The sequence below is a fragment of the Manis javanica genome, chromosome 10, assembly GCF_040802235.1.
Source record: "Manis javanica isolate MJ-LG chromosome 10, MJ_LKY, whole genome shotgun sequence".
Classification (NCBI taxonomy): Eukaryota; Metazoa; Chordata; class Mammalia; order Pholidota; family Manidae; genus Manis; species Manis javanica.
In genome coordinates, this window is record NC_133165.1 from 63,519,904 (window position 1) to 63,540,499 (window position 20,596).

The 20,596-nt window shown below is 38.6% G+C and overlaps 2 protein-coding genes across 3 annotated transcripts in view; one reads left to right on the forward strand and one right to left on the reverse strand.

The window, feature by feature from the left end:
• Positions 1-20,596, forward strand: part of HMGA2 (high mobility group AT-hook 2) — a 150,051-nt gene that overhangs the window by 125,439 nt on the left and 4,016 nt on the right. Inside the window, exon 4 of one of the 2 annotated variants that reach the window (XM_073215575.1) lies at positions 7,156-7,188. In XM_073215575.1, the coding sequence (XP_073071676.1) occupies positions 7,156-7,188 (33 nt within the window). Of the gene's footprint in view, positions 1-7,155; positions 8,143-20,596 lie in introns of those variants that run through there. The other variant, XM_073215574.1, reaches the window with a different exon arrangement.
• The window catches only part of LLPH (LLP homolog, long-term synaptic facilitation factor), a 168,874-nt gene that overhangs the window by 16,171 nt on the left and 132,107 nt on the right, over positions 1-20,596 (reverse strand). The gene's annotated exons all lie outside the window — the stretch shown is intronic.

Below are 20,596 nucleotides of genomic sequence, written 5' to 3' on the forward strand. Positions count from 1 at the left end.
TGTCAAAGTGTGGGCAAAGGGTCTGTTTGTTTCTATGCAGAAGATCAAGGCCTAGCTTGGCTACCCAGAAAATGAACTAAGATACGATATGAGGAGGAGCTTCCGGCATCAGCACTCTCTGGAGGACTTGTGCCGGGGGATGATCATGAAAAAGCCTCCACAGGTATCTGGACGATGCTGCGGTTGTGGCTGCATCCACCCCACCGTTTCCTGGACTTGCCATTGGAATGAGGAGGGAGATGTCTAGGCTGGCATGTGCATACAGTGAGACAACGAATTTGACTGGATCTGTACTGTTGGAACTCAACCAGGAGTTGGGAGGGGTGCAAGTTGTAGCACTCCAAAATCTTACAACTATAGACTATCTACGGTTAAAAGAACATATGGAATGTGAACAGATCCCAGAAACGGGTTGCTTTAATTTGTCTGATTTCTCTCAGACTGTTCAAGTACAGTTGGACAATATCCATCATATCATAGACAAATTTTCACAAATGCCTAGGGTGCCTAAATGGTTTTCTTGGCTTCACTGGAGATGGATGGTAATTATAGATTTGCTTTGCTTATGTCACCGTATTCCTATTATGTTAATATGTGAGCACAAGTTAGTTGGTAGTTTAAAACCTATACATGCTTAAGGTACTCTACAAGAAGATATGTCAAAGAAATAATCAATACTCACATGTTTTCTTCCATATGCTACATCTATAGCTTTTCTTCTTCCTTCCTAATTACAACCCTTAAATAGAATTCGTGCCTCATATCGAATTTACCGAGTATCATAATTCCTCCAGGTGGTAAAGATGCCTCGAGATAAGTGTTGGGCATAGAAGCCACAGGGCATAAATCTGCAAAGAAGTAAAAAGCTAACCTTTTCAAACAATATGGCTTCTCTCTCACTTACCAACTTACATTTCCCTGTATGGCCCCGGAAGATGACTGGTTAGCCAGAGACGGGTAAGATTCCTCAAGGGAGGAACAACCTAAGACAGGCACAGTCGCAGGGAGGCCATCAGGTGAGAAACTGGGGATCAACAGAGGTGAGGCTCAGAACCTCACCCCTCCTGTTTTGAGAGAAATCTTCTGCATCCGTGGATGTTTTGCTGCCCTTGTCTAGCTTGGATTAATACTTAGTCCATAGGCACACACCTGATCATCTACATTTGCCCTCTTACAGCACTAAACTATGTTTTCTACCTTTATCTTGCATCTACCTACCACTTCAGCATTTTATTAAAAATAAAAATAATAATAATAATAATAATAAAGGGAGAAATGTGGGATCCACATATAAATCAAGTATAAAAATCAAACGAATATTCATATTTGACCTGATTGTTTATAGTTCATAATGCGTGATCAAAACCAAAAGTTTCTGTGATGACTGCCCTTGTACTGTTCACCATGTAAGAATTCATTCACTATGTAAGAATTTGTTCACCATGTAAAAAAAAAATTTTTTTGCTTAGGAAAAAAAAAAAACCTATAGAGCATGAAATTCATTTTTTTTAAAGGAACCCAAATATAAGTCTTGACATTCTGGAATACTGAAGTTTTAAAACTGTAAATCCACAGGGACATGAACAAGTAGGTTGACTATGTCATGTCATGAAAGGCAGGGAAGAATTTTCATTCTTGATGATGGTGATCTCCCTCCCTCTGGGGTAATACATATTCAAAGTAAATATATTCAAAATAACACTGTGAAATTTCATGTGATAAAAAGCACACTTCTCAGCACCTAATGAAAGTGAATTATAGCGAATTGTTATATACAGGAAGAAAGATCATTTTTTCTGAGCCTTTAAAATACTTGGGACAGAAGATGAAAAAGGGTATTGTTGAAAACACAAGACAGAAACAACTCCTATTGTCATATACACTGCACAACATGAAGCTGCTGCTGGCCTTCAGAGTTCATGGCCATGCTGGCAATGTTTATGTGGAGATTGGACAATTATTTGTCCAGGATCTGAACTGAGTCTCCTTATTCAATTTGCTTGATATTTTACTATAAATAACCAATCAATCTGATCCAGAAAGCAGTTGAACAAATAGGTCAATTTATGTATTGAAATGTTCTCCAAATGATAGGGATACATTCATCCATCAGTTCAGGCAGAATAGGAAGCTGGTTGCACTTGTGTGATACCGATATAATCATAAGCCCCAGTATTTCAATGAGCTGACTTAGCATAAGAAACTCTTTGTAAGTTTAAAAACAAATACCTGTTTAGCAAAGACTTTCAGTATGAGTCTCATTTAATTTAAAATTTTAAATAATTGAGCTTATCCTGTGAGATGTTATTTTGGGAGACGTGGAAAGGCCTGTGAAATATAACTCACTTTTCTAATTTCTAAAGAAGAGTTACATTTTAGTAGCCTACCATGTCTCACAGAAAAAAATGAAGGTTTTAAAATTCCTTTTTTAGTAAATAGCTAAGGGATCTGTCATACCCTGTACTGCTATGAGAATGAAAATCAATTTACATGAAAAAAGAGTGCTAGAGAACCAGAGTACCACTTGATTGAACAATAGTCTCATGATTTTGAAACAAGTAGACAAAGCTATCTACTGCTGACTGTCAAAAAACAAAGAATATGATTAGATTAAAATTCTGCTGCTTACATAAAATCATAAGACCCACCTGTATAGAGATCCAAATAAAGGGCTATTTTCTTTCAGAGGTCAACTTAAGGCCCTTTGCCTAATGATCAGCCTTACTTTACTATATACATCGTACCTCATGTCTTAAAAAATTAAGTTGTAAGCCCAATTCAAGCCTCTTTTCACTTACTGTTTAGATTAGTACTCAAATGTACTACTCATGTCTAGGTTCTTTGTTATGAAGGATTTTCTTTCAATGCCAACTAGAAGGGGTAGCTTAGCTGTCTAAGTATCAGCTTGAAATATCTAGACTCCCAGGAACCATAGGTTAGATTATTAAGAGGGATGGGGAGCCCCTTAATTATTCTAAAATATATGGAGTGGCAGGCCATTTCCTACCAATGGCTTTTTACAAAATCTTAAAAACAAAAACACTCTGCAGACATTGAAAATCCAATAGTTTTTTGTCTTTCATTTTGGAGACATACTGGCTTGCTGTATGATCTCAGAAATCCAAAAATACATACTTTCCTTTTTCATACATACCTTTTGCACTTTTCTTACCACGCTGCATCCTAAGCAGTTTGCAGACTTGACATATTGGCTGAAAGATTGTACTCTGATTTTGCTGAGCTAGTCCAATATAAGGATTAACCTGCAGAGAATTACATGTTGAAGTCCATGTGGTTAGAGATGGTCCTTCAAATTTATGTGAAACACTCACTGATACGGTCTTTTTAGTTCACACAGTTTTATTTTAATGTCATATTAATCTAAAGAATTTCCTCAAAGTCCTTTGTTGTTATCTGATAATGATGTTGTGTTCTGAGAGGAAATGGTCTTTCATCCACTGTATTTTATAACTTTAAATGGAACAGAGGAATGAGAGGTTTTCATTACAAGCTTTTTCAAAGTTGTAACAATCTCTTAACCTAAAGAACTTAAAATCTCAGTGCCCTGCGAGGTCTGTACACCATGGTGAAAAAGTGCTTAAACTGTGTAAACTCACTAAATGCACAGACTTGGAAACAGAATCATCAGAATTGTCTAAATGAGCAACTTGGAGAACTTTACTATTTGTTCCTTAGGACAGTTATTATGAAATCCATGCCTCTAAAAAGGATTTCTTCAGACCCCCTGCCATTGACAGTGAAGGAAGAATCTCCATGGGGTTAAGGAGGCTCAGCTAGACCTCTGGATCCTAACTCTTGTTCCCCAGGATTTACTTTTCATCAGCAGCCTCGGAGAATCAGAGCTGGGCCCTGCTGAGGAGGTCATGGGCTTCCTGTGGCCATGATAGTAGTGGGGAATCCTGGAAGTTCCCAAAGAAGGTGAATCTGGAGGTGGAAATCAAGGCCACGACATATAGCCTCTTCTGGATTGCATCCATATTTGGTTTTTGGCTGTTGTTGTTAATTTAAGGAACAGAATGGGTTTCCTCAGAGCGTTGTACAGGTGATTAAGAGATTTAGGAGACTCAGTTTGTTTTAGCTTTAGAAAATGACCTCAGGAAGATTATTTAAATTCCCTCTGCCTCAGTTTCCTTGTGAGAAAATGGAAATAAGGCCTGAGCCCTCCCATCACAAAGGGGCAGATGATAGATTCTGACTCTCCTAATAGAAAGGATTTTTGCTTCTATGTGGGGAAATGCATGTGCAAAATAATTGTGTATTTATTAAGGTGCAAGAAAATATATTGCCAAGCACACTAAAGATTAATATGCCTAATTGGTATTACTCAGTTCTTCTTATAAAAATAGAGTGGCCAACCACGTTTTTAATAACCAGAATCCTCAGGGATAACTGGTTTCCAGGTGTCAGCCCTGAGTTCTAAGGTAGGAGATGCCTCAGGAAGACCAGAGACTTGCCGTTTGTTTGGTGCCCCAAAGGATTTCCAGACAGCAGTTTCTCTTCCCTTTTTATGAATGGCAGTAGTATTACGCTTCCGTCTGCATTTTCTACCAAAGCCATTCATAAAAATAAAAACAAAACAAAATAACAACAAAAAACTTTCTCGACACAGTCTGGAGCCATTGGGTGCCAGAGGCTGGGAAAACATCCTGGCAGCCATAACCCCAAGCAGCATTGAAAGCATTCAAGGGTCTGTTTGTTTGGTGGTCTGAAAAGTATGAAGTGCTGTGTGGAAGGGCAGCTGGTAGAAGTTCTGTGACACGGACTAGGCCGCGAGCCAGGCTTGGCAGAGTTTCAGACATTGTCTTTCTCCTCATTGAAGTGTCAGGACCTAATTCATGGAAAATTGGGTGAGCTGGCAGCCCTTTCAGAGGATTTCACTGAGCCCCACAGTGTGCAGGAGTCACATGAATGCAGGATCCTCCGCCAAAAGAGGATGGCGGGGGTGGGGAGGGGGCAGGGGGATGGACTTCTGAGTAGTAGGAACCAGTCAGCCTGGAAGAATGTGTGGGGATTTGAAACGGTTTGGGAGTAAACATGTGTACAGGTGTCATCGGCAGGGAAACAAGAAAGGGAAGAAAAGTGGCCCGGTTCTTACAAGTGACTCTTTTGAAATGAATACTCTCTTAGCACACACTTCTGAATCCTAAGAGGCAAGAAGGCCTAATTACCTTTGGTTCGATTCCACCTGGAGGAAACATCATCTCAAAACCTGGACTTTTATGATGTCATCTCTACTGGGCTTCAAAGTCAGAGGTGGACCTTTTTTACAGTAAACAAAAGTACCTTGACATTTCTTAATTTTTTTCGTGTTCATTTTTTTTTTTAAGAAAAGCTCTGATGATTTTTATATAACATGTTTAATAAATCAGCAGCAAGACATCACACCATCACAGAAATTCTGAGAGGAAGGGAAAGGAATAGGAGTTCTGCCCTTACACAATACAGTGATTTTACCCTGACTTCTGTGACTTGAAAAAACAGTAGCTATTTTATTTCTTTCATTTGTACCATAAAAGCATGTCACTATCCATATCAGAGCGACTCAGTGTGTTTGCAAATCTCAGTGATGTGTAGATAGCATACATAAGACTTATGTTCACACATGAGAATGCCCACTGGGAGTAATCCATCAGAAAGCTTGGACCTCAAATCCACTTTTTATAACAACAAAGAATAACTTAAATATTTTGTAACATGCTGATCATTGGAAAATTAAATTTAGACTATGTGGACAAAAGTTCCCTCATATGTTTCACTCAAAAGAGGAGAGTTTGGCTCTACATACATAATTAAATAGATATAACAAAATATTCTCTGATCCATCAAGAAAGTGACAAACCCATGGAATAGGAGAAAATAGTTGCAAATCATACTCTGTTATATCTAGAACATCGAAGAACTACTACAACTCAATAATGGAAAGACAAACAAATTTTAAAGTGGGCGAAAGATTTGAATAGACATTTCTCTAGAGAAGATACACGAATGGCCAATAAGCACATGAAAAGATGCTTGCCATTATTAGTCATTAGGAAAATGCAAATAGGATCCACAGTGACATTCAACCTCACAGCCAGTAAGAGTCTATAATTTAAAAGATAGACAATAACAGTGTTGGCATGTACATAGAGAAAATGGAGTCCTCTTATATTGCTGTGAGAATATAAGATGGTGCTGCTTTCTTGGAAAACTGTCCGGTAGCTTCTCAAGAAGTTTAACAAAGAGTTACCCCGTATGACCCAGAAATTCCAGTCCTAGCTACGTACCAAGAGAAATGAAAGTGTGTCCACGCTAAAACATATACGGATGTTCACAGCAGCATTATTCCTGATAGCCAAAAGGGGGCGACACCCCAAATGTCTACCATCTGGTGGGTAGGTAAACAAAATGTAGCATATACAATGAAATATTATTTGGCAATAAAAAGGAGTGAAGTACTGATCCATGCAGCAGCAAGGATGATCCTAGAAATCATTATGCTAAGTGAAAGACACACCAAACTATACATTGCGTAACTCCATTTATATGAAATGTCCATAGTAGGCAAGTTTATGGAGACAGAAACTAGATTGGTGGTCGGTTAGGGATAGGAAAGCAGCTAGGGAGGCAGGAGGGAATGGGCAGTGGCTGATAATGGGTACGAGATCTCTTTTAAAGGAGGTAAAAATGTTCTAAAATTAGATTGTGTTGTGATTGTACAAGTTTCTGAATATACTAAAAACTTTGAAATATACACTTCATATGGTTGAATTTTATGGTATGTAAGTTATACCTTGATAAAGCTGGTTTTTTTAAGCAAAATATTAACAAAGTAAGCCCTTTCATTCCTCAAGTTTTGTGATAGGCAGACTAAAAACAGAATGAATCAAGTAGCAAGCTTATTTTGATGTAGCTGGTGCATATGCCAGACTTGAATAGAAAGTTATTTTGAGATAACTTGCACTGTATTTCCTAAACATACAGAGATTATGAATAAATACCCTTTAAGCTTAGATATACATTTGAACCTTGAAATTTTTGTCTCACTTTTCAGACAAGTGTCTATATTTCAAACTTGCATACTTAGTTATTTTCATTATGTAGTTTTTATTTTTAAATATAACGATTCTTTTTTTTCCTTTGTTTCTTTCTTAGCCACAACAAGTTGTGCAGAAGAAGCCTGCTCAGGTAAGAGATGGTCATTATGGGATTTTTCCTCCCGAACAATATAAAAGTAAAAAAGTACTTTTTAACCCTAAAAGATCAAGACCTGAAGTGTGCAAAGCGAATATAAATACTTTAAAAAATAAAGCCTTCGTTCAGTGTTCTAAAACAAGTATTTATCTTAACATGAGTTCTGCCAACTCTTAAACATCAAATTTTGTTCTTTCCACCTAATTGCCCATTTTTCTTGACTTGATATGGGACTTATTAGCTGTAAAATTTATCATGATTCATGACTGGAAACATACGTTCATGGAATCATTTCATAACACTTGAGATCCCAAAGCACCCCCAGAGAAGGCTCGGAAAGTGGGACATTAAGTTATACAAGTTTTGCAGATTGATGAACTCTCAGATCTTGCTTCAGTAGCTGAATCACAGTCTCTGAAGTCCTTGGCAACATCAAAATTAGGAACCAGCTTTACTGCTCTTGCTCCATATGCCTGGAGTTCCTTGTCCTAACTACGGGTGTACCTTGGAGATAGTGAAGCCTTGTTCCAGACCACTGCGGTAAAGCAAATATTGCAATTAAGTGAGTCAAATGAATGTTTTGATTGCCTAGTATATGTAAAAGTTACATATAGTCTATACTGTAGTCTATTAGGTGTGCAATAGTATTACGTCTAAAAAACAAATATGTACCTTAATTTAACAATACCTTATTGCTGAAAAATGCAACCATCATCTGAGCTTTCTAGTAATCTTTTTGTTGGTGGACAGTCTTGCCTGGATGTTGACGGCTGCTGACGGATCAGGGTGATGGTAGCCAAAGGCTGGGCTGGCTGCACCAAGTCCTTAAATAAGATAATGATGAAGTTTGCCACATTGATTGACTCTTCCTTTCTCAGATGATTTCTGTGTAGCATGCAATATCATTTGACAGCATTTTACAGTAGAACTTCATTCCAAATTGGAGTCAGTCCTTTTGAACTCTGCCATTGCTTTATCGACTAAGTTTACAGAATATTCTAAATCTTCTGTTGTCATTTCAACAGTCATGACAGCATCTTCACCAGGAGCAGCTTCCATCTCAAAAAACCACTTTCTTTGCTCACCCATGAGCAGCAACTTCTGATCTGTTCACATTTTACCATGAGATTGTAGCCGCTCACTCATATCTCCAGTCTCTACTTGTTCTGGTTTCAGTTCTCTTGCTGTTTCCACATCTGCAATTTCTTCCTCCACGGAAGCCTTGAACCCCTCAGAGTCATCCATAAGGGCAGGAATCAGTTTCGTCCAGACTCCTGTTACGGTTGATATTTTGACCTCTTCCCATGAATCATGAATGCTCTTAATGGTTTCTAATGGCAAATGCTTTCTGGCAGGTTTTCAGTCTACTTTGTCTAGATCCATCAGAGGAATCACTATCTCTGGCAGGTCTAGCCTCACGATATCTGTTTTTTACATAATAAGCCTTGAAAGTTGAAATTACTCTTTGATCCATGGGCTGTAAAATGAAAGTTGTCTTAGCAGGCATAAAAACAACATTAATCATTGTACAGTTCCATTAGAACTCTTGGGTCTTCAGGTGCGTTGTTAATGAGCAGTCATCCTTTGAAAGGAATCTTTTTTTCCTGAACAGTAAGTAGGTCTCAACAGTGAGAGACCTACTAACATTTTAATTCTCAACAGAATCAAAATACTCAGTAAACCATGTTGTAAACTAATGTGCTTTCATAGGGCTTTGTTGTTCCATTTACAGAACATAAACAGAGTAGATTTAGCATAATTCTTAAGGGCCTGAGGATTTTCAGAATGGTCAATGAACATTGGCTTCCACTTAAAGTCACCAGGTGCTCCTAACAAAAGATAAGTTCTTTGAAATATTGAAGCCAGACATTGACTATTCCTCTCTAGTGATCAAGGTCCTAGATGGCATCTTCTGCCTATAGAAAGAAGGTTGTTCCATCTGCATTGAAAAATCTGTTGTTCAGAGGAGCCACTTTCATGAATTCTCTGAGCTGGACCTTCTGGGTAACTCGCTGCAGCTTCTCCATCAGCACTTGTCGCTTCATCTGGCACTTGGATATTATGGAGACAGCTTCTTTACTTAACCCTCATGAACCACGTCTGCTAACTTCAGACTTTTCCTTTGCAGCTTCCTCTGCTCTCTAAGACTTCCTAAAATTGAAGAGTTACAGCCTTGTTCTGGATTAGACTTTGGCTCCAGGGAATGTGTGGCTGATTTGATCTTCTATCCAAACCTCTAAAACTTTCTCCATATCAGCAGTAAGGCTGTTCCCCTTCCTTATCACTCATGTGGTCACTAGAGGAGCACTTTTATTTTCCTTCAAGAACTTTTCCTTTGCATTCACAACTTGGCTAACTGTTTTGCGCAAGAAGCCTAGTTTCCAGCCCATCTCAGCTTTTGACATGCCTTCCTCATGAAGCTTAATCATTTCTGGCTTTGGATTTAAAGTGAGAGACATGTGACCATTCCTTTTCCTTGAACACTTAGAGGCCATTGTAGGGTTATTACCTGGCCTAATTTCAAAATGTGTCTCACGGAATAGGGAGGCCCATGGAGAAGACAGAGGAACGTTTGGTCATGGAGCAGTTAAAACACAAACAATATTTATCAGTTAAGTTTGCAGCACCCCGAAACAATTATAATAGTAACATAAAGGTCACTGATCACAGATCACCATAACAAATATAATAATAATGAAAAAGTTTGAAAAATTACAAGAATTACCAAAATGGGACTCAGAGACACACATTGAACAAATGCTGTTGGAAAAATGGCCCTGATAGATTTGCTCTGGGCAGGGTTGCCAAAATCCTTCAATTTGTTAAAAAAAAACACACACACAATAATTTCAAAATGCAGTAAAACAAAGTTCAATAAAATGAGGTATGCCTGTATAATATATACATAGAAACGTACAAGGCATATTTAGTAAGAAAGTATATCTTGAAGAATAAAAACCTGCTGAACAAATTAACCATGATTGCCAAGTATGCTGGTAGTAAAGTTTGAGAATATCCTGCTGATCTCCTTTCTGGGTTTAAAAAGATGCCCAGGAGATCTAGGTGTATCAGGTGGAAGCTGCTAAGGTAAGTTAGTAAGCAGTGTCATAGGTTACCAAGTTCTTTGTAGACCTCTTTTGTGTAATTTAAAACATCCATTGGGTCTTTTCCCTGGAAGTTTCTAAAAATATACCTTGCACCCTGTTCTGGTGGGCCAATTGTGCCATGTCTGGGAAGAACCATCCAGGCAATCTTATGTGCCTATTATTCTTTACAAATGCTGCTTGAAAGAGAATTGAAACTTCTAAACACATGTAAGCATACAGGGAATTTTTGTATCTGAACAGTTACACATGTGCTTTAAATAGAATAAAAGCAGAGTTACCACAAAAAATAACATTCTTGTGGCTGTTCCCATTCCTAAAAGTCGAAAGTGGTAGAGGCATTGAAAATACATACCCAGTGTTTTCATGTTTGTGAGCAATATTAAACAAAACAAAATATAAAGAAACACATGACATGTTAAGTAGGAGATCTGAAATATATTTTGCCTCTCATCCTTCATCAGTAAAAAAAGCAAGAGAAAGTGAATTTATAATTCTGTGCATTTGGGTCAAAGGACACTGCAGTGTTCACTGTTGCATCATAGATTGTAAACAGTAGATGAATAATCTTATGTGGTCTGTTAACAACATTGAGTCAGTGTCTATTCTTGGTGTCGTAGGGAAGATGAGAAGAACAAAACACATCCCTGCATCTGAGAAACATGTAATCTAGCTCAGAGATTCTTAACCTTGGCTGCACATTAGAATGACCTAGAGATTTTATGTATATATAGTTTCATATATGTACATATATCTCACCATGTATATTTATATAATTATATATATCACCTTATATAAAAAATAAATACATATATATTTTTAAATCACCACATATACGCTATATGTGTTATATATAAATATATAATCTCACATATCTATGTGCCTGACCCTTCCCCAGCAGTGGTGTGGAGCAGCTCTGTGAGCCAATTCTGAGTGTCTCTCCTGAATTCTGTTAAGTGATGTCAAGTAGGTGGCTTGCAACTCACTGTGGTGGGAGTATTTACACTGTGGAAATTAACAAATACTACAAATCAGGATTTTTTTCCTGGAGAGCAAGTTGTCAAACATTTACCTACACAACACTGACCCCACCTTTCAGTGCTTCTGATTATTTGGTCTGGAGACCCAGCACCAGTCTGTTTTATTAACTCCACACGTGATTCTGAGGTGCAGCCAGAGATAAAGACACTCAATGAATGCACATAAGAAAATGCTTGAATATTTGTTGAGCAGTGATCACACAATGTCCACGCATGTGAGACCCATAGGGCATACTGAGGACAGTCTAACGCCATGTGCTACTCAAGGGGATGATTCCTGGCAGAAATTTGACTTTGACTTTGTTGTTGTTTAGTTGCTGAAGGAAAAATGGGAAAAATGGAAAATGTGACAAATGAGAGGACTGGCATATTCAAAAGTCAGAGGCAGAAACAAACCATCAGGCGAGATTAGTGATGTGTCTGAAACTGCAAGTCCGGCAGTAACTCACCAAGAAATAATATAAGTGACATTATAAAATGTTTCCCAAGAGAATCAGGAATATCAAAGAAGCCACAGCTGGATTGGGTTGGTCTTCACTGATCTACCCTTGAAGTGGGGGTGAGGGGAGTCCAGACTCAGAAAAAAGATGTGAGTTCAGTGCTCTTTCTAATCTATGTTGTCTTAAGGACCCATTGATGGATTCTACAAACATGAGACTACACTGAAGTTCATGGAGGATAATGTAAATGGGTACACTCCATTCAAAAGCATCTCTTCCTTTTCCATCTTTTTCTTGCAAAATACCCTCTCAGATGGCTTTTCCATGTGGCAGTCTGGATGGAACTCGGGCTCATATCTCTTTTTCACCAACAATACTTTTAGGGTTTACATTCACATCCCATTTTGAGGCAGTGAAGGTTTTAGCATGATTCAGTATTTGACATCTAAAGGAGAGACCTCAGCAGTGTGTAAGGAGATTCTGAGTTTTGCTTCCTGGCCCCATCACCAGGTGAATGAACCGCTCTGCTCCCTACCTGTCCATCTCTAAGCCGGGGTAATAACAAAGCATCTTTCCTTACTCCCAAAACATTTTGAGAGATTTGTAGTTATAGAAATTCCAGGGAGTATTATTATGTTCTGACTTACTTTTGGAGGCTAGGTTTTTCTTTTCCAGAGATTTATACTCTCAAAAGTTTTAGAATTCTAATTAATTCAGAGCTATATCTTTGACCTCAAGTGTTTTCATTGCATGTTTTTAAAATAAGGACTTTTTTTCACTAAGGGGGTCATTTTATAGTATCTGCTACATCTTATCATTAGGGCTATAAAGCCAGTCAGAAACGCTTTCCTTATATGGATGTCATATGGCTATGGAATTACAAAGACTTTATTGTGAAGTATCCTAATACCATCAAATTCTGAAACCTCCTCAGAGCTTCAAGAATGCCACTTCTTCAGAGCAGGGAAATTCATTCTAAGGAGACAATTCAGAATTATGATAAAGCTCAAAGTCTTGATATTCAGTTATGTTCGTGCATGTAAAAACATGTATCTAGAGAGGAATAAAAATGTAAGGGAAACCCTACTACAGGGGATTATATTGAGAAAATCCACTAGCTGCCATCCGCTACAAACCTTAAGCCTGTCCCATAATCCAAATGGTAGAGTTAATAGTCTCTTACAAATCTTCAGGGAAAAAGCTACAATACTGATGTTAACTGTCATTAAAATTCCAAAATCAGTGAGAACAAAGCTTACTAAGAAATTCCTTTATATTTTCATTTAAAATGATAGAGTAAGCAATAAGCAGAAATTAGCTAATTTCCTAGTTTCTTAGCCATTTGAAATAGCTGACTTCTCAGCCAGATGAATTATACTCTTTAGTAGGAAACAGTGGTAAGAATTGTTATTGTTTTTAAAAAAGAAACACCAAAGAAGTATCAGATTATTATTAATTGATACATAGCCTTGTTTCTTGCATTTTTCTTTTGATAAGAATAAATCTCACTCCATGTCAGACTTCTGAAAGGGTTTTGCTAGTTTATCAGATATCTTATTGTTTCTTGATTTCCCTGTTTGAAGGCTTTAAATGGAGATTAGAAATGACTCCTTATTATAATTCAGACTTTATTTTTTCACCTGAGCCCCACCCAAAGGGAAAACAGGTTCTAAAAATCCTAACAGCTCTTCCTTCCAATCCAATTTCCTCATTGTTGCACAGCCCTGGCAAGCTACACCTCTAGCAATTAAGACAGGTAAAAACCTGCTCCTTTTCAATTTCCCAGTAAGACAATTGGAAAGTTTTCTGTTTCTGGCAGACTGGAAACAAAGCTGTCTGTTTTGAAATAGAGTTTTTACTTACAAATAATACCTTCTGTGGGTGGTTGCATGTACCAGGACAGAGAACTCTCAGTAAGCCTTGGTTATCACAGCATTTTTTTCCCCTTTAAAAAAAAAATTGAATGTTTTTACAGAGACTTCAAGGGCAGTTTTTAAGGATGTTTATATTTCAGACAACCTAAACATTGTTTGGAGCAAAATGAGAGATTTCATTTTGGGACAAGCAAGTTGATGAATTGCAGTCAGCGTCTTGTTCTCAAAGAAGGCATTTTTACTGGGGGCTTTTTAGTCTAGACATACAAAGGAGGAAGGAGGAAGAGGGGAGAGCATTCTCACTCCAACACTCATCTTTTACATGGTACCTTGGCCAATGTAGTAAATAGTTCATCATAAATCAGACTTGCAAATAGTCACTCTGTTACTCACTCAGGGAGCATAGTGATTTATGCTGCCTAAGTCTTAAAGAGTGCTGATTTATTTATTTTCCTACTTACGCTCTTTCAAGCTGGTAAAACATTTTGTGGGCCAGTAACTATTTGGTACCAACTGGCAAAACATGAAGAATTATATCAAAGCCCGCCCTGAGTGGCACTGTTTTGTTGTCTAGGAAATGCTTTTTTACTTAACCCCTGACCTCTGACCTTGCAAAGGGAAAAGGAAAAGGAGAGAGCAAAGTAGAAACCAGCTTTTTAACCCCTATAAGAAAGTAGCTCAAGGATACCACAGGACAGGGGTAGGGCAGAGGATGCATACCAAAATGATTATTAATTGTAAATACGTAAAGTCATTAGCTTAGCTAACAGTTGTAATAAAGGAAGAAACAGCGGCAAGATGAAGTCAGCTGTTCCTCAGCAGGAAATGACTGTCTTGTAGAGATGACATAAATTTCTCACAGAAGTGAAAGAACACTACTCAATTTGGAGCAATACGCAAAACTCCAAAAGGCAAAATTTAGTATTTCTGGACTTGACAGATTTCCTATAGGAGTTTTTTTTAAGTATGATTGTTTTTACCTGTGTGATGGAGTCTGTGGATTGTGCTAAAAATAAAATGGCAATGCCTGCCTGCTTTTCCTATGCAAAAGGACAAAAGTGTCCTTTTGAAAAACACATTGCCCTTCTAGCTTTTCCTCACATTTTGATGTGAGTTAGATAAAAGCCAATTATTTATTCAATATGTAAAGTTTCTTATTATCCAAACATGCTGGTTCAAATTGATATGAATAAATAGTAACTTGTTGTAAAACCTTTATATAAGAAAACTCTTCATGTTTGAATAGAAATATGTTGCTCTGCCCAAGATAACTTCCTTTATATTCAGGAAGTGTTTGCTGGACACTCAAATATATATGGAAAAATGACTTGTTGACTACTATTATTACTGATATTTTCATAATCTTATTCAAAAGCCCTATCTCAGGATAACGAAAAACATTTGGCGCAATAATAATTAAAATGCAGAAATGTTTTGTTCTCTGGCAACAAATACAAATCATGCAAAAAATGCATACACATAGAAAACAAGAGAAAAGGTTTCTCCCAGTCTATATGCCATCAGGAAACACATCTGGAATATAACCAAAGCACCCTTTAACCTAACTATTTTTAAAAGTGACTTTGCATCAAAACAAGAACATTCCTCAACAGTTCTGAAAATGTTGAAATAAATTCCCTTCTTCTGAATGTTTCCTTCATGCAAAAATCCTTTTGCTACATCTTTAGCAATTTTTAAAATGTGAGGTTCCTTCAATAAGAATTAGAACCAGCCTGGAAAATTGGTCAAGCTTGTGATCCTCAAAAATCGTGACTTGAAGATCCTGAAACTTTTGCTTAACTTACACATAAAGTGATTTCCCTTATCTGAAAAATGTGACTCCCTTCTGAAGATATTTTTAAATAGCTCTTCATCCCAGGAAAGAAATTTGTAGTTACCTCCATTTGCAATATTTCAGTAATGGAACTCTGATCAAGGGCACAAAGGAGACAAACAGGAGTGCATTTTAGAAATCTAAGATTTCTTATTTTTTTTCTTCTGGAGGCACTGTATTTAATAGTTATCTCCTCAACAATTTTTCATTGAATCACAGGTAAAGAAGTAATCATGGAATGAGTGACTGTAATTAATAATCACAGTTCCACACTATAGTCTTATGGGATTTTTTGCTCTTTTTGCAAAGTTTTCTCTTGCTTGTCACATTTTTTCTCACACCTGGCTGGGCAGCCAGATGGAAATTATCATTACAAGTCTAACACGGGGAATAAGGCACAGGTTACACAACCCATTGATGCCAGAGCTGGTGCCTCTGGCCAGTGACATCTGGAATAAACATTTTATTACTTTGTACATCCCCCAGTAAGACCTTAAAACTGCCTTTATTAAGTTGATGGTAACACATGCAAAGATAGTCCCAATGCATATATATATTTAAAGATAAAGAGTCAAATAGGGAAAAGATCAGGTACAAATGCCACAAACATCACATCTTCTTTTGAAAAACACATTTTCCTCCTAGCATTTCTGCCAGAATTCCTTGTACTTGCCATATTATATGGTTTATGTATGTTCCATTCAACCTATTTTTTAAAAATCTGATACAAAGTTTTCCTAGTTGGAGGAAATAGTTACTTTCTGTTAAGTTAAACTACCCCAATCCATTTTAAATTAAAATACTGACAAATAGAAAAACTCAGCTTTGTGGTCTTGTGGGTCACTTAGCTGCAGATGGAACTTGAAAAATTGTTTTCTGGTCATTGCTGCTGAGGAGGCGAGCCCATTATTTCTATTCTGACAGGACTGGCTGGAGATATTCGTGACTGTAAAAAACTCTTAAATGTGTCATTCCAAGTCTGGAAGGAGTTGAACATATTAAGATGACAAAAAGAATGTGCTATTAAAGTATAACTGCTCTTTCTAGACTACCAGGTATTTGTAGGTTTATTAGCAAGATAGTTTAAATTACAATTGTGTCTTTAGCCTGTAGCATTTTATAATAAAAGAGTTGCAGAATTCTTTACAACCAAGAAGTACAGATAAGGACGTATTAAAGCTGACATGGACATCTGTGATTTTTGCACTCCCTTCTAGACATAAAGGGGGGCATCCCTGGTGACCTAAAGTTTGCAGGGAGAATACTTTCATTTCCCAGCTCTATTTAGAACTCATTGGCCTCCCTGCCACTGTAGACCTGCTGTTAGCCTGCATCTGACAATTAAACCCAGAGCTCCAGCTCTTGTGTTCAATCCTAAACCTTCCACCAGAGCTCACCTTCACCCATGTCTTTTCAATAAGATCTATGATTAAACTCTTAAGACATTTTTAAATTGCATCAAACCTTAGGGGATGAGGGTTGGATATTGAGCTGTCTTCTTCCTCCTTTTGAATCAACTAGTGATTTGAATCAACAATACCCACAGGTATATACCGCATGCATTGTGTTGAACCAAACTAAAAGAATGGAGATAAGTATGAAGTACATTTCTAGGTTTTTAGTGGGGTTTTATTTTTCAGGCTTAACCAAAGCAATGAAACAGTTACATTTATTAAATTCCTTTTCTCAGAACAAAATAAAAACTAAGGCAAAATGAGTCCATTTTCCAACAGTCAAAATAAAAATAGAGTTCTCCGACTCTGCCCACTGGCTTTCCCTCTGATCAGTTTCCTGCCAAAAGACTCGCATGTGTCACCCCAGTGCGGCCCAGCCTCAGTTGTCTTTGTAAAAGAGCCGTGTGAATGGCTGGGAGCTGTTCAGTGTTTAGAGGTCTTAGTGGCTGGTGCTCATAAAAATGTCACTGTGCACTTCCACTTTGAAAAGTCCTTTTATCTTACATTCCTGGGGCCCCATGCCAACAGTCAGCCTCTTTGAGCAGACTGCTGCTGTTTGGCCTCCCCGCCTCACTGCCTAGCCCCTAATGAGATGTGTGTAACTAACTCTTCACGACAGTGTTTCAGTCTCCTTTTTGCCTCTGAGCTGCTTTTGGGGGGTCCACAAGCTCAGAGGTCCTCTGGCCATAGGTTGCAAACAGAAAGGAATTTAAGTAAATATCTCAAGGTGGAAACTAGTGTCTACTGTAAGTGGCGGTGTTTTCTAAGTTACTGAAGAGGATTGAATCTCAGGGGTCCCTACCAACTCCTCTGCTGGGGAAATAAGATTCCCTGGGGACATCAGAGCCAGCTGCAAAATCCCTCCATCCCTGGTTTCTGCCCACACTTCACACCACAGAAAGGCCCCATGTGAGGTCTGGTTAGCCGGGTCGCTGAGGGCAGCTGAACATGGGTTTCCATCTTTATTCCTGGCATGGAGGCCTTTGTCTTTTCTTCATTATATGCACACTTTTTTCACAGCACCACACATGTAACAAAGGCCAAGCCACGAAAAGGTGAGAACTGAGGTTTGCACAGGTGAGAAGTGCCACCCCACCAATGTCATCTGCTTGGCAGCCATCCTTGGACGCTAGCCAGGCAGGCCCATGCCAAGGAGAGAGAGAAAATCATTCTGAGCCTGTGAGAGCCACATGACCCTCAAACATTTAACAGAGTGAGGCTTCCCCCCTCTGACATCCTGGTTCTGTACCCAGTACTGACAGCTACGAGTAGGATGCCAAGGGCAGGGGAAAGATACATTAATAAAACAACTATCCTTATTGTGTTAAGTAAAGGAAACAATACGAGGTACCATCATTTTCAGCTCAGTTGTGTCTAAGGGACTTAAATAAATTACTTCCGTATCAGGGGCTTCAAGAGCTTGAATCAAGCAGTTGCTGGGAATGTTTTGAAAAGCTGATCCTATTCCATCTACTACAAGGTCTTTGTAAGTTCATGGCCTAAAAATTCTATTCCCTTCCAGATTTGGAAATACCTTGGTTTCCAGATAGTGTGGACAAATGGAGCAGTTAGAAATGGAATAATTACAGCTGGGATCCAGCAGGTTTTCCAGCTCTACTGAGTTCTATTAATTTTTTGACCGTGAGAAGGAATCAAGGGTACCTGTCGGCTTTTATGCTGCATGCTGCTTCAGAGTGGGAAGCTGAGCTCACACCTCGTGTCATAACGAGAAGTGAGTCATTTGGGAATGAGTGAAGAGTGTATCTGCCAAACAGCTTAGTGACTTTCTGGAATTTAAATATTCAGTGGAAAGACGAGGTCATAGGGCAGCTGAACCTTGGCTTGCCTCTCTTCCGTCTGTCTGTGGCTTTGATCATGCTGCATCCTCTGTCGCAGCCAGGACTCCATAGAGAATATCAGGGTCATGGCCTGTTGCCTATCAAGAGGTATAAACCTGCTGCTTACATATGTGAAGCCCTCAGTTTGGGGACTGGAAGCAGAGAGGAGGTAGCTTCATACGTACAATATTTCCCACATAACCCAAAGCAGACTAAACAAAACTGGTGTGAAATCTCATGACTTGATGCTGCTCTGGGTATATTTCTTAAGCTGTAATCCATTCATTTGTACGTGTGTTTATTCCCAGGACTTACAGCTTTCTCAGTCTTTTTGGGGAGAGAATGTTTGAAACCTTTTGCAAACAGTTTTCAGTAAGCAGGGGCCTGTGATTAAAGCCCAGGACAGAGTGTGTGAGTGTGTGTGTGTGTGTGTGTATTCATGTGAGTGTTTGAGTGCCCATTTATGTGGGCTTTTTTTCTTCCCATTTGCTGCTTTTACGCAAACGCGTCACACATGGTAGCATTTAGGAGCCCCTTCACAGCTGAAGTGTTTCAAACACTAATGAATGGAAGTTTGGTCATATAATGCAGACAAGCTTTAAGGCATGCTTTACTGAATGGTGTACTGTAGTGACCTGGGAAAGGAAGAGAGGAATAAATTGTGTCAGCTAGCCACCCAGACAAAATGAAGCCATGTGGAAAATCAAATCTATTAAAGTATGAAGACTGTTATAAGCTGTTTTAAGCTGGCCATTCTTAAAGGGGCTCCGTTTGCTGCAGGAGTAAATGTTTACCTCTTCTCCCAGATCTTTTTCACATGCCATCTTATGAGACAGTGTGCAGCATTTGATAAAAATCATCCTCTCACTAACGACACTTTTATCAGAAATGTTTATTGTCTCTGCTTTACCACCCATGTCCTGAAAGGTACTGCACATTTGTTAAATAAGCAAAAGGGAAGAGAACTGTGCAGCTTAAGCCAGCTTGCGGAAACTCCAACAAATTCCAGAGCCATAAGGAATCAGAGAAAGGAAAAGAGAAGGAGGAATTAGATTTATATGAAGAGGAAGCCCTGCAAAAACATATATATTAGATTTTCTCTGCTTGGCCAGCCCACCATTAAATGTTTGGTCAATGTGGATTTAGTGTTGAGATTGAGCAGCTATGCCAAACTTTGGTCATTGTCTTAAAATGTGCTTTAATAAATACAAGAAGGAAATCAACTTGGAAAGGAAGTTAGCAGTCAGCCCTGGCAGCCCTTTCTCAGGCTTGGTTCTGAGCTTATGCTGCCTCTGCCTGGTAGTGTGGTGACCACACACAGGTTCTGGCTCCCATCCTGACTAGGCCAGAATCCTGGCTCTACGTCCCCTGTAACTTTGGGTATTTTACTGGCTGTGCCTTGATTTTTTTTTTTCTTCTGTAAAATAGGAATAGCAACAGACAATCCCTAAAAGCATCTAGCAAGCTCCTTAAAAGCATCAGCTCTTATTCCCATTATCTGCAGGACAGATTTATTAAGAAAGGATCCCCTCGACTTTATTTTCTTCCTTGTACATGAGTTTCTAAACTGATGACTGGCATGCTGTCAGGAAAAATTTATCCATTTCATGTTTACTTTAATTGGTGAGCAAGCTTACATTGGCCTGACATTCTCTGGACTGCAAACAATTGAATTTGCTGACCAGCCACCATGATGTCAGGCCTTAGGTCCACAGTTGGCTAATGACTGCTTTGGGAAAAAACAACACCTTGATTCCTCAAATACAGTTTAAGAAGCCCTGGGGATGAGGGGCTTGCCAATCATCTGCATCCTCTTTT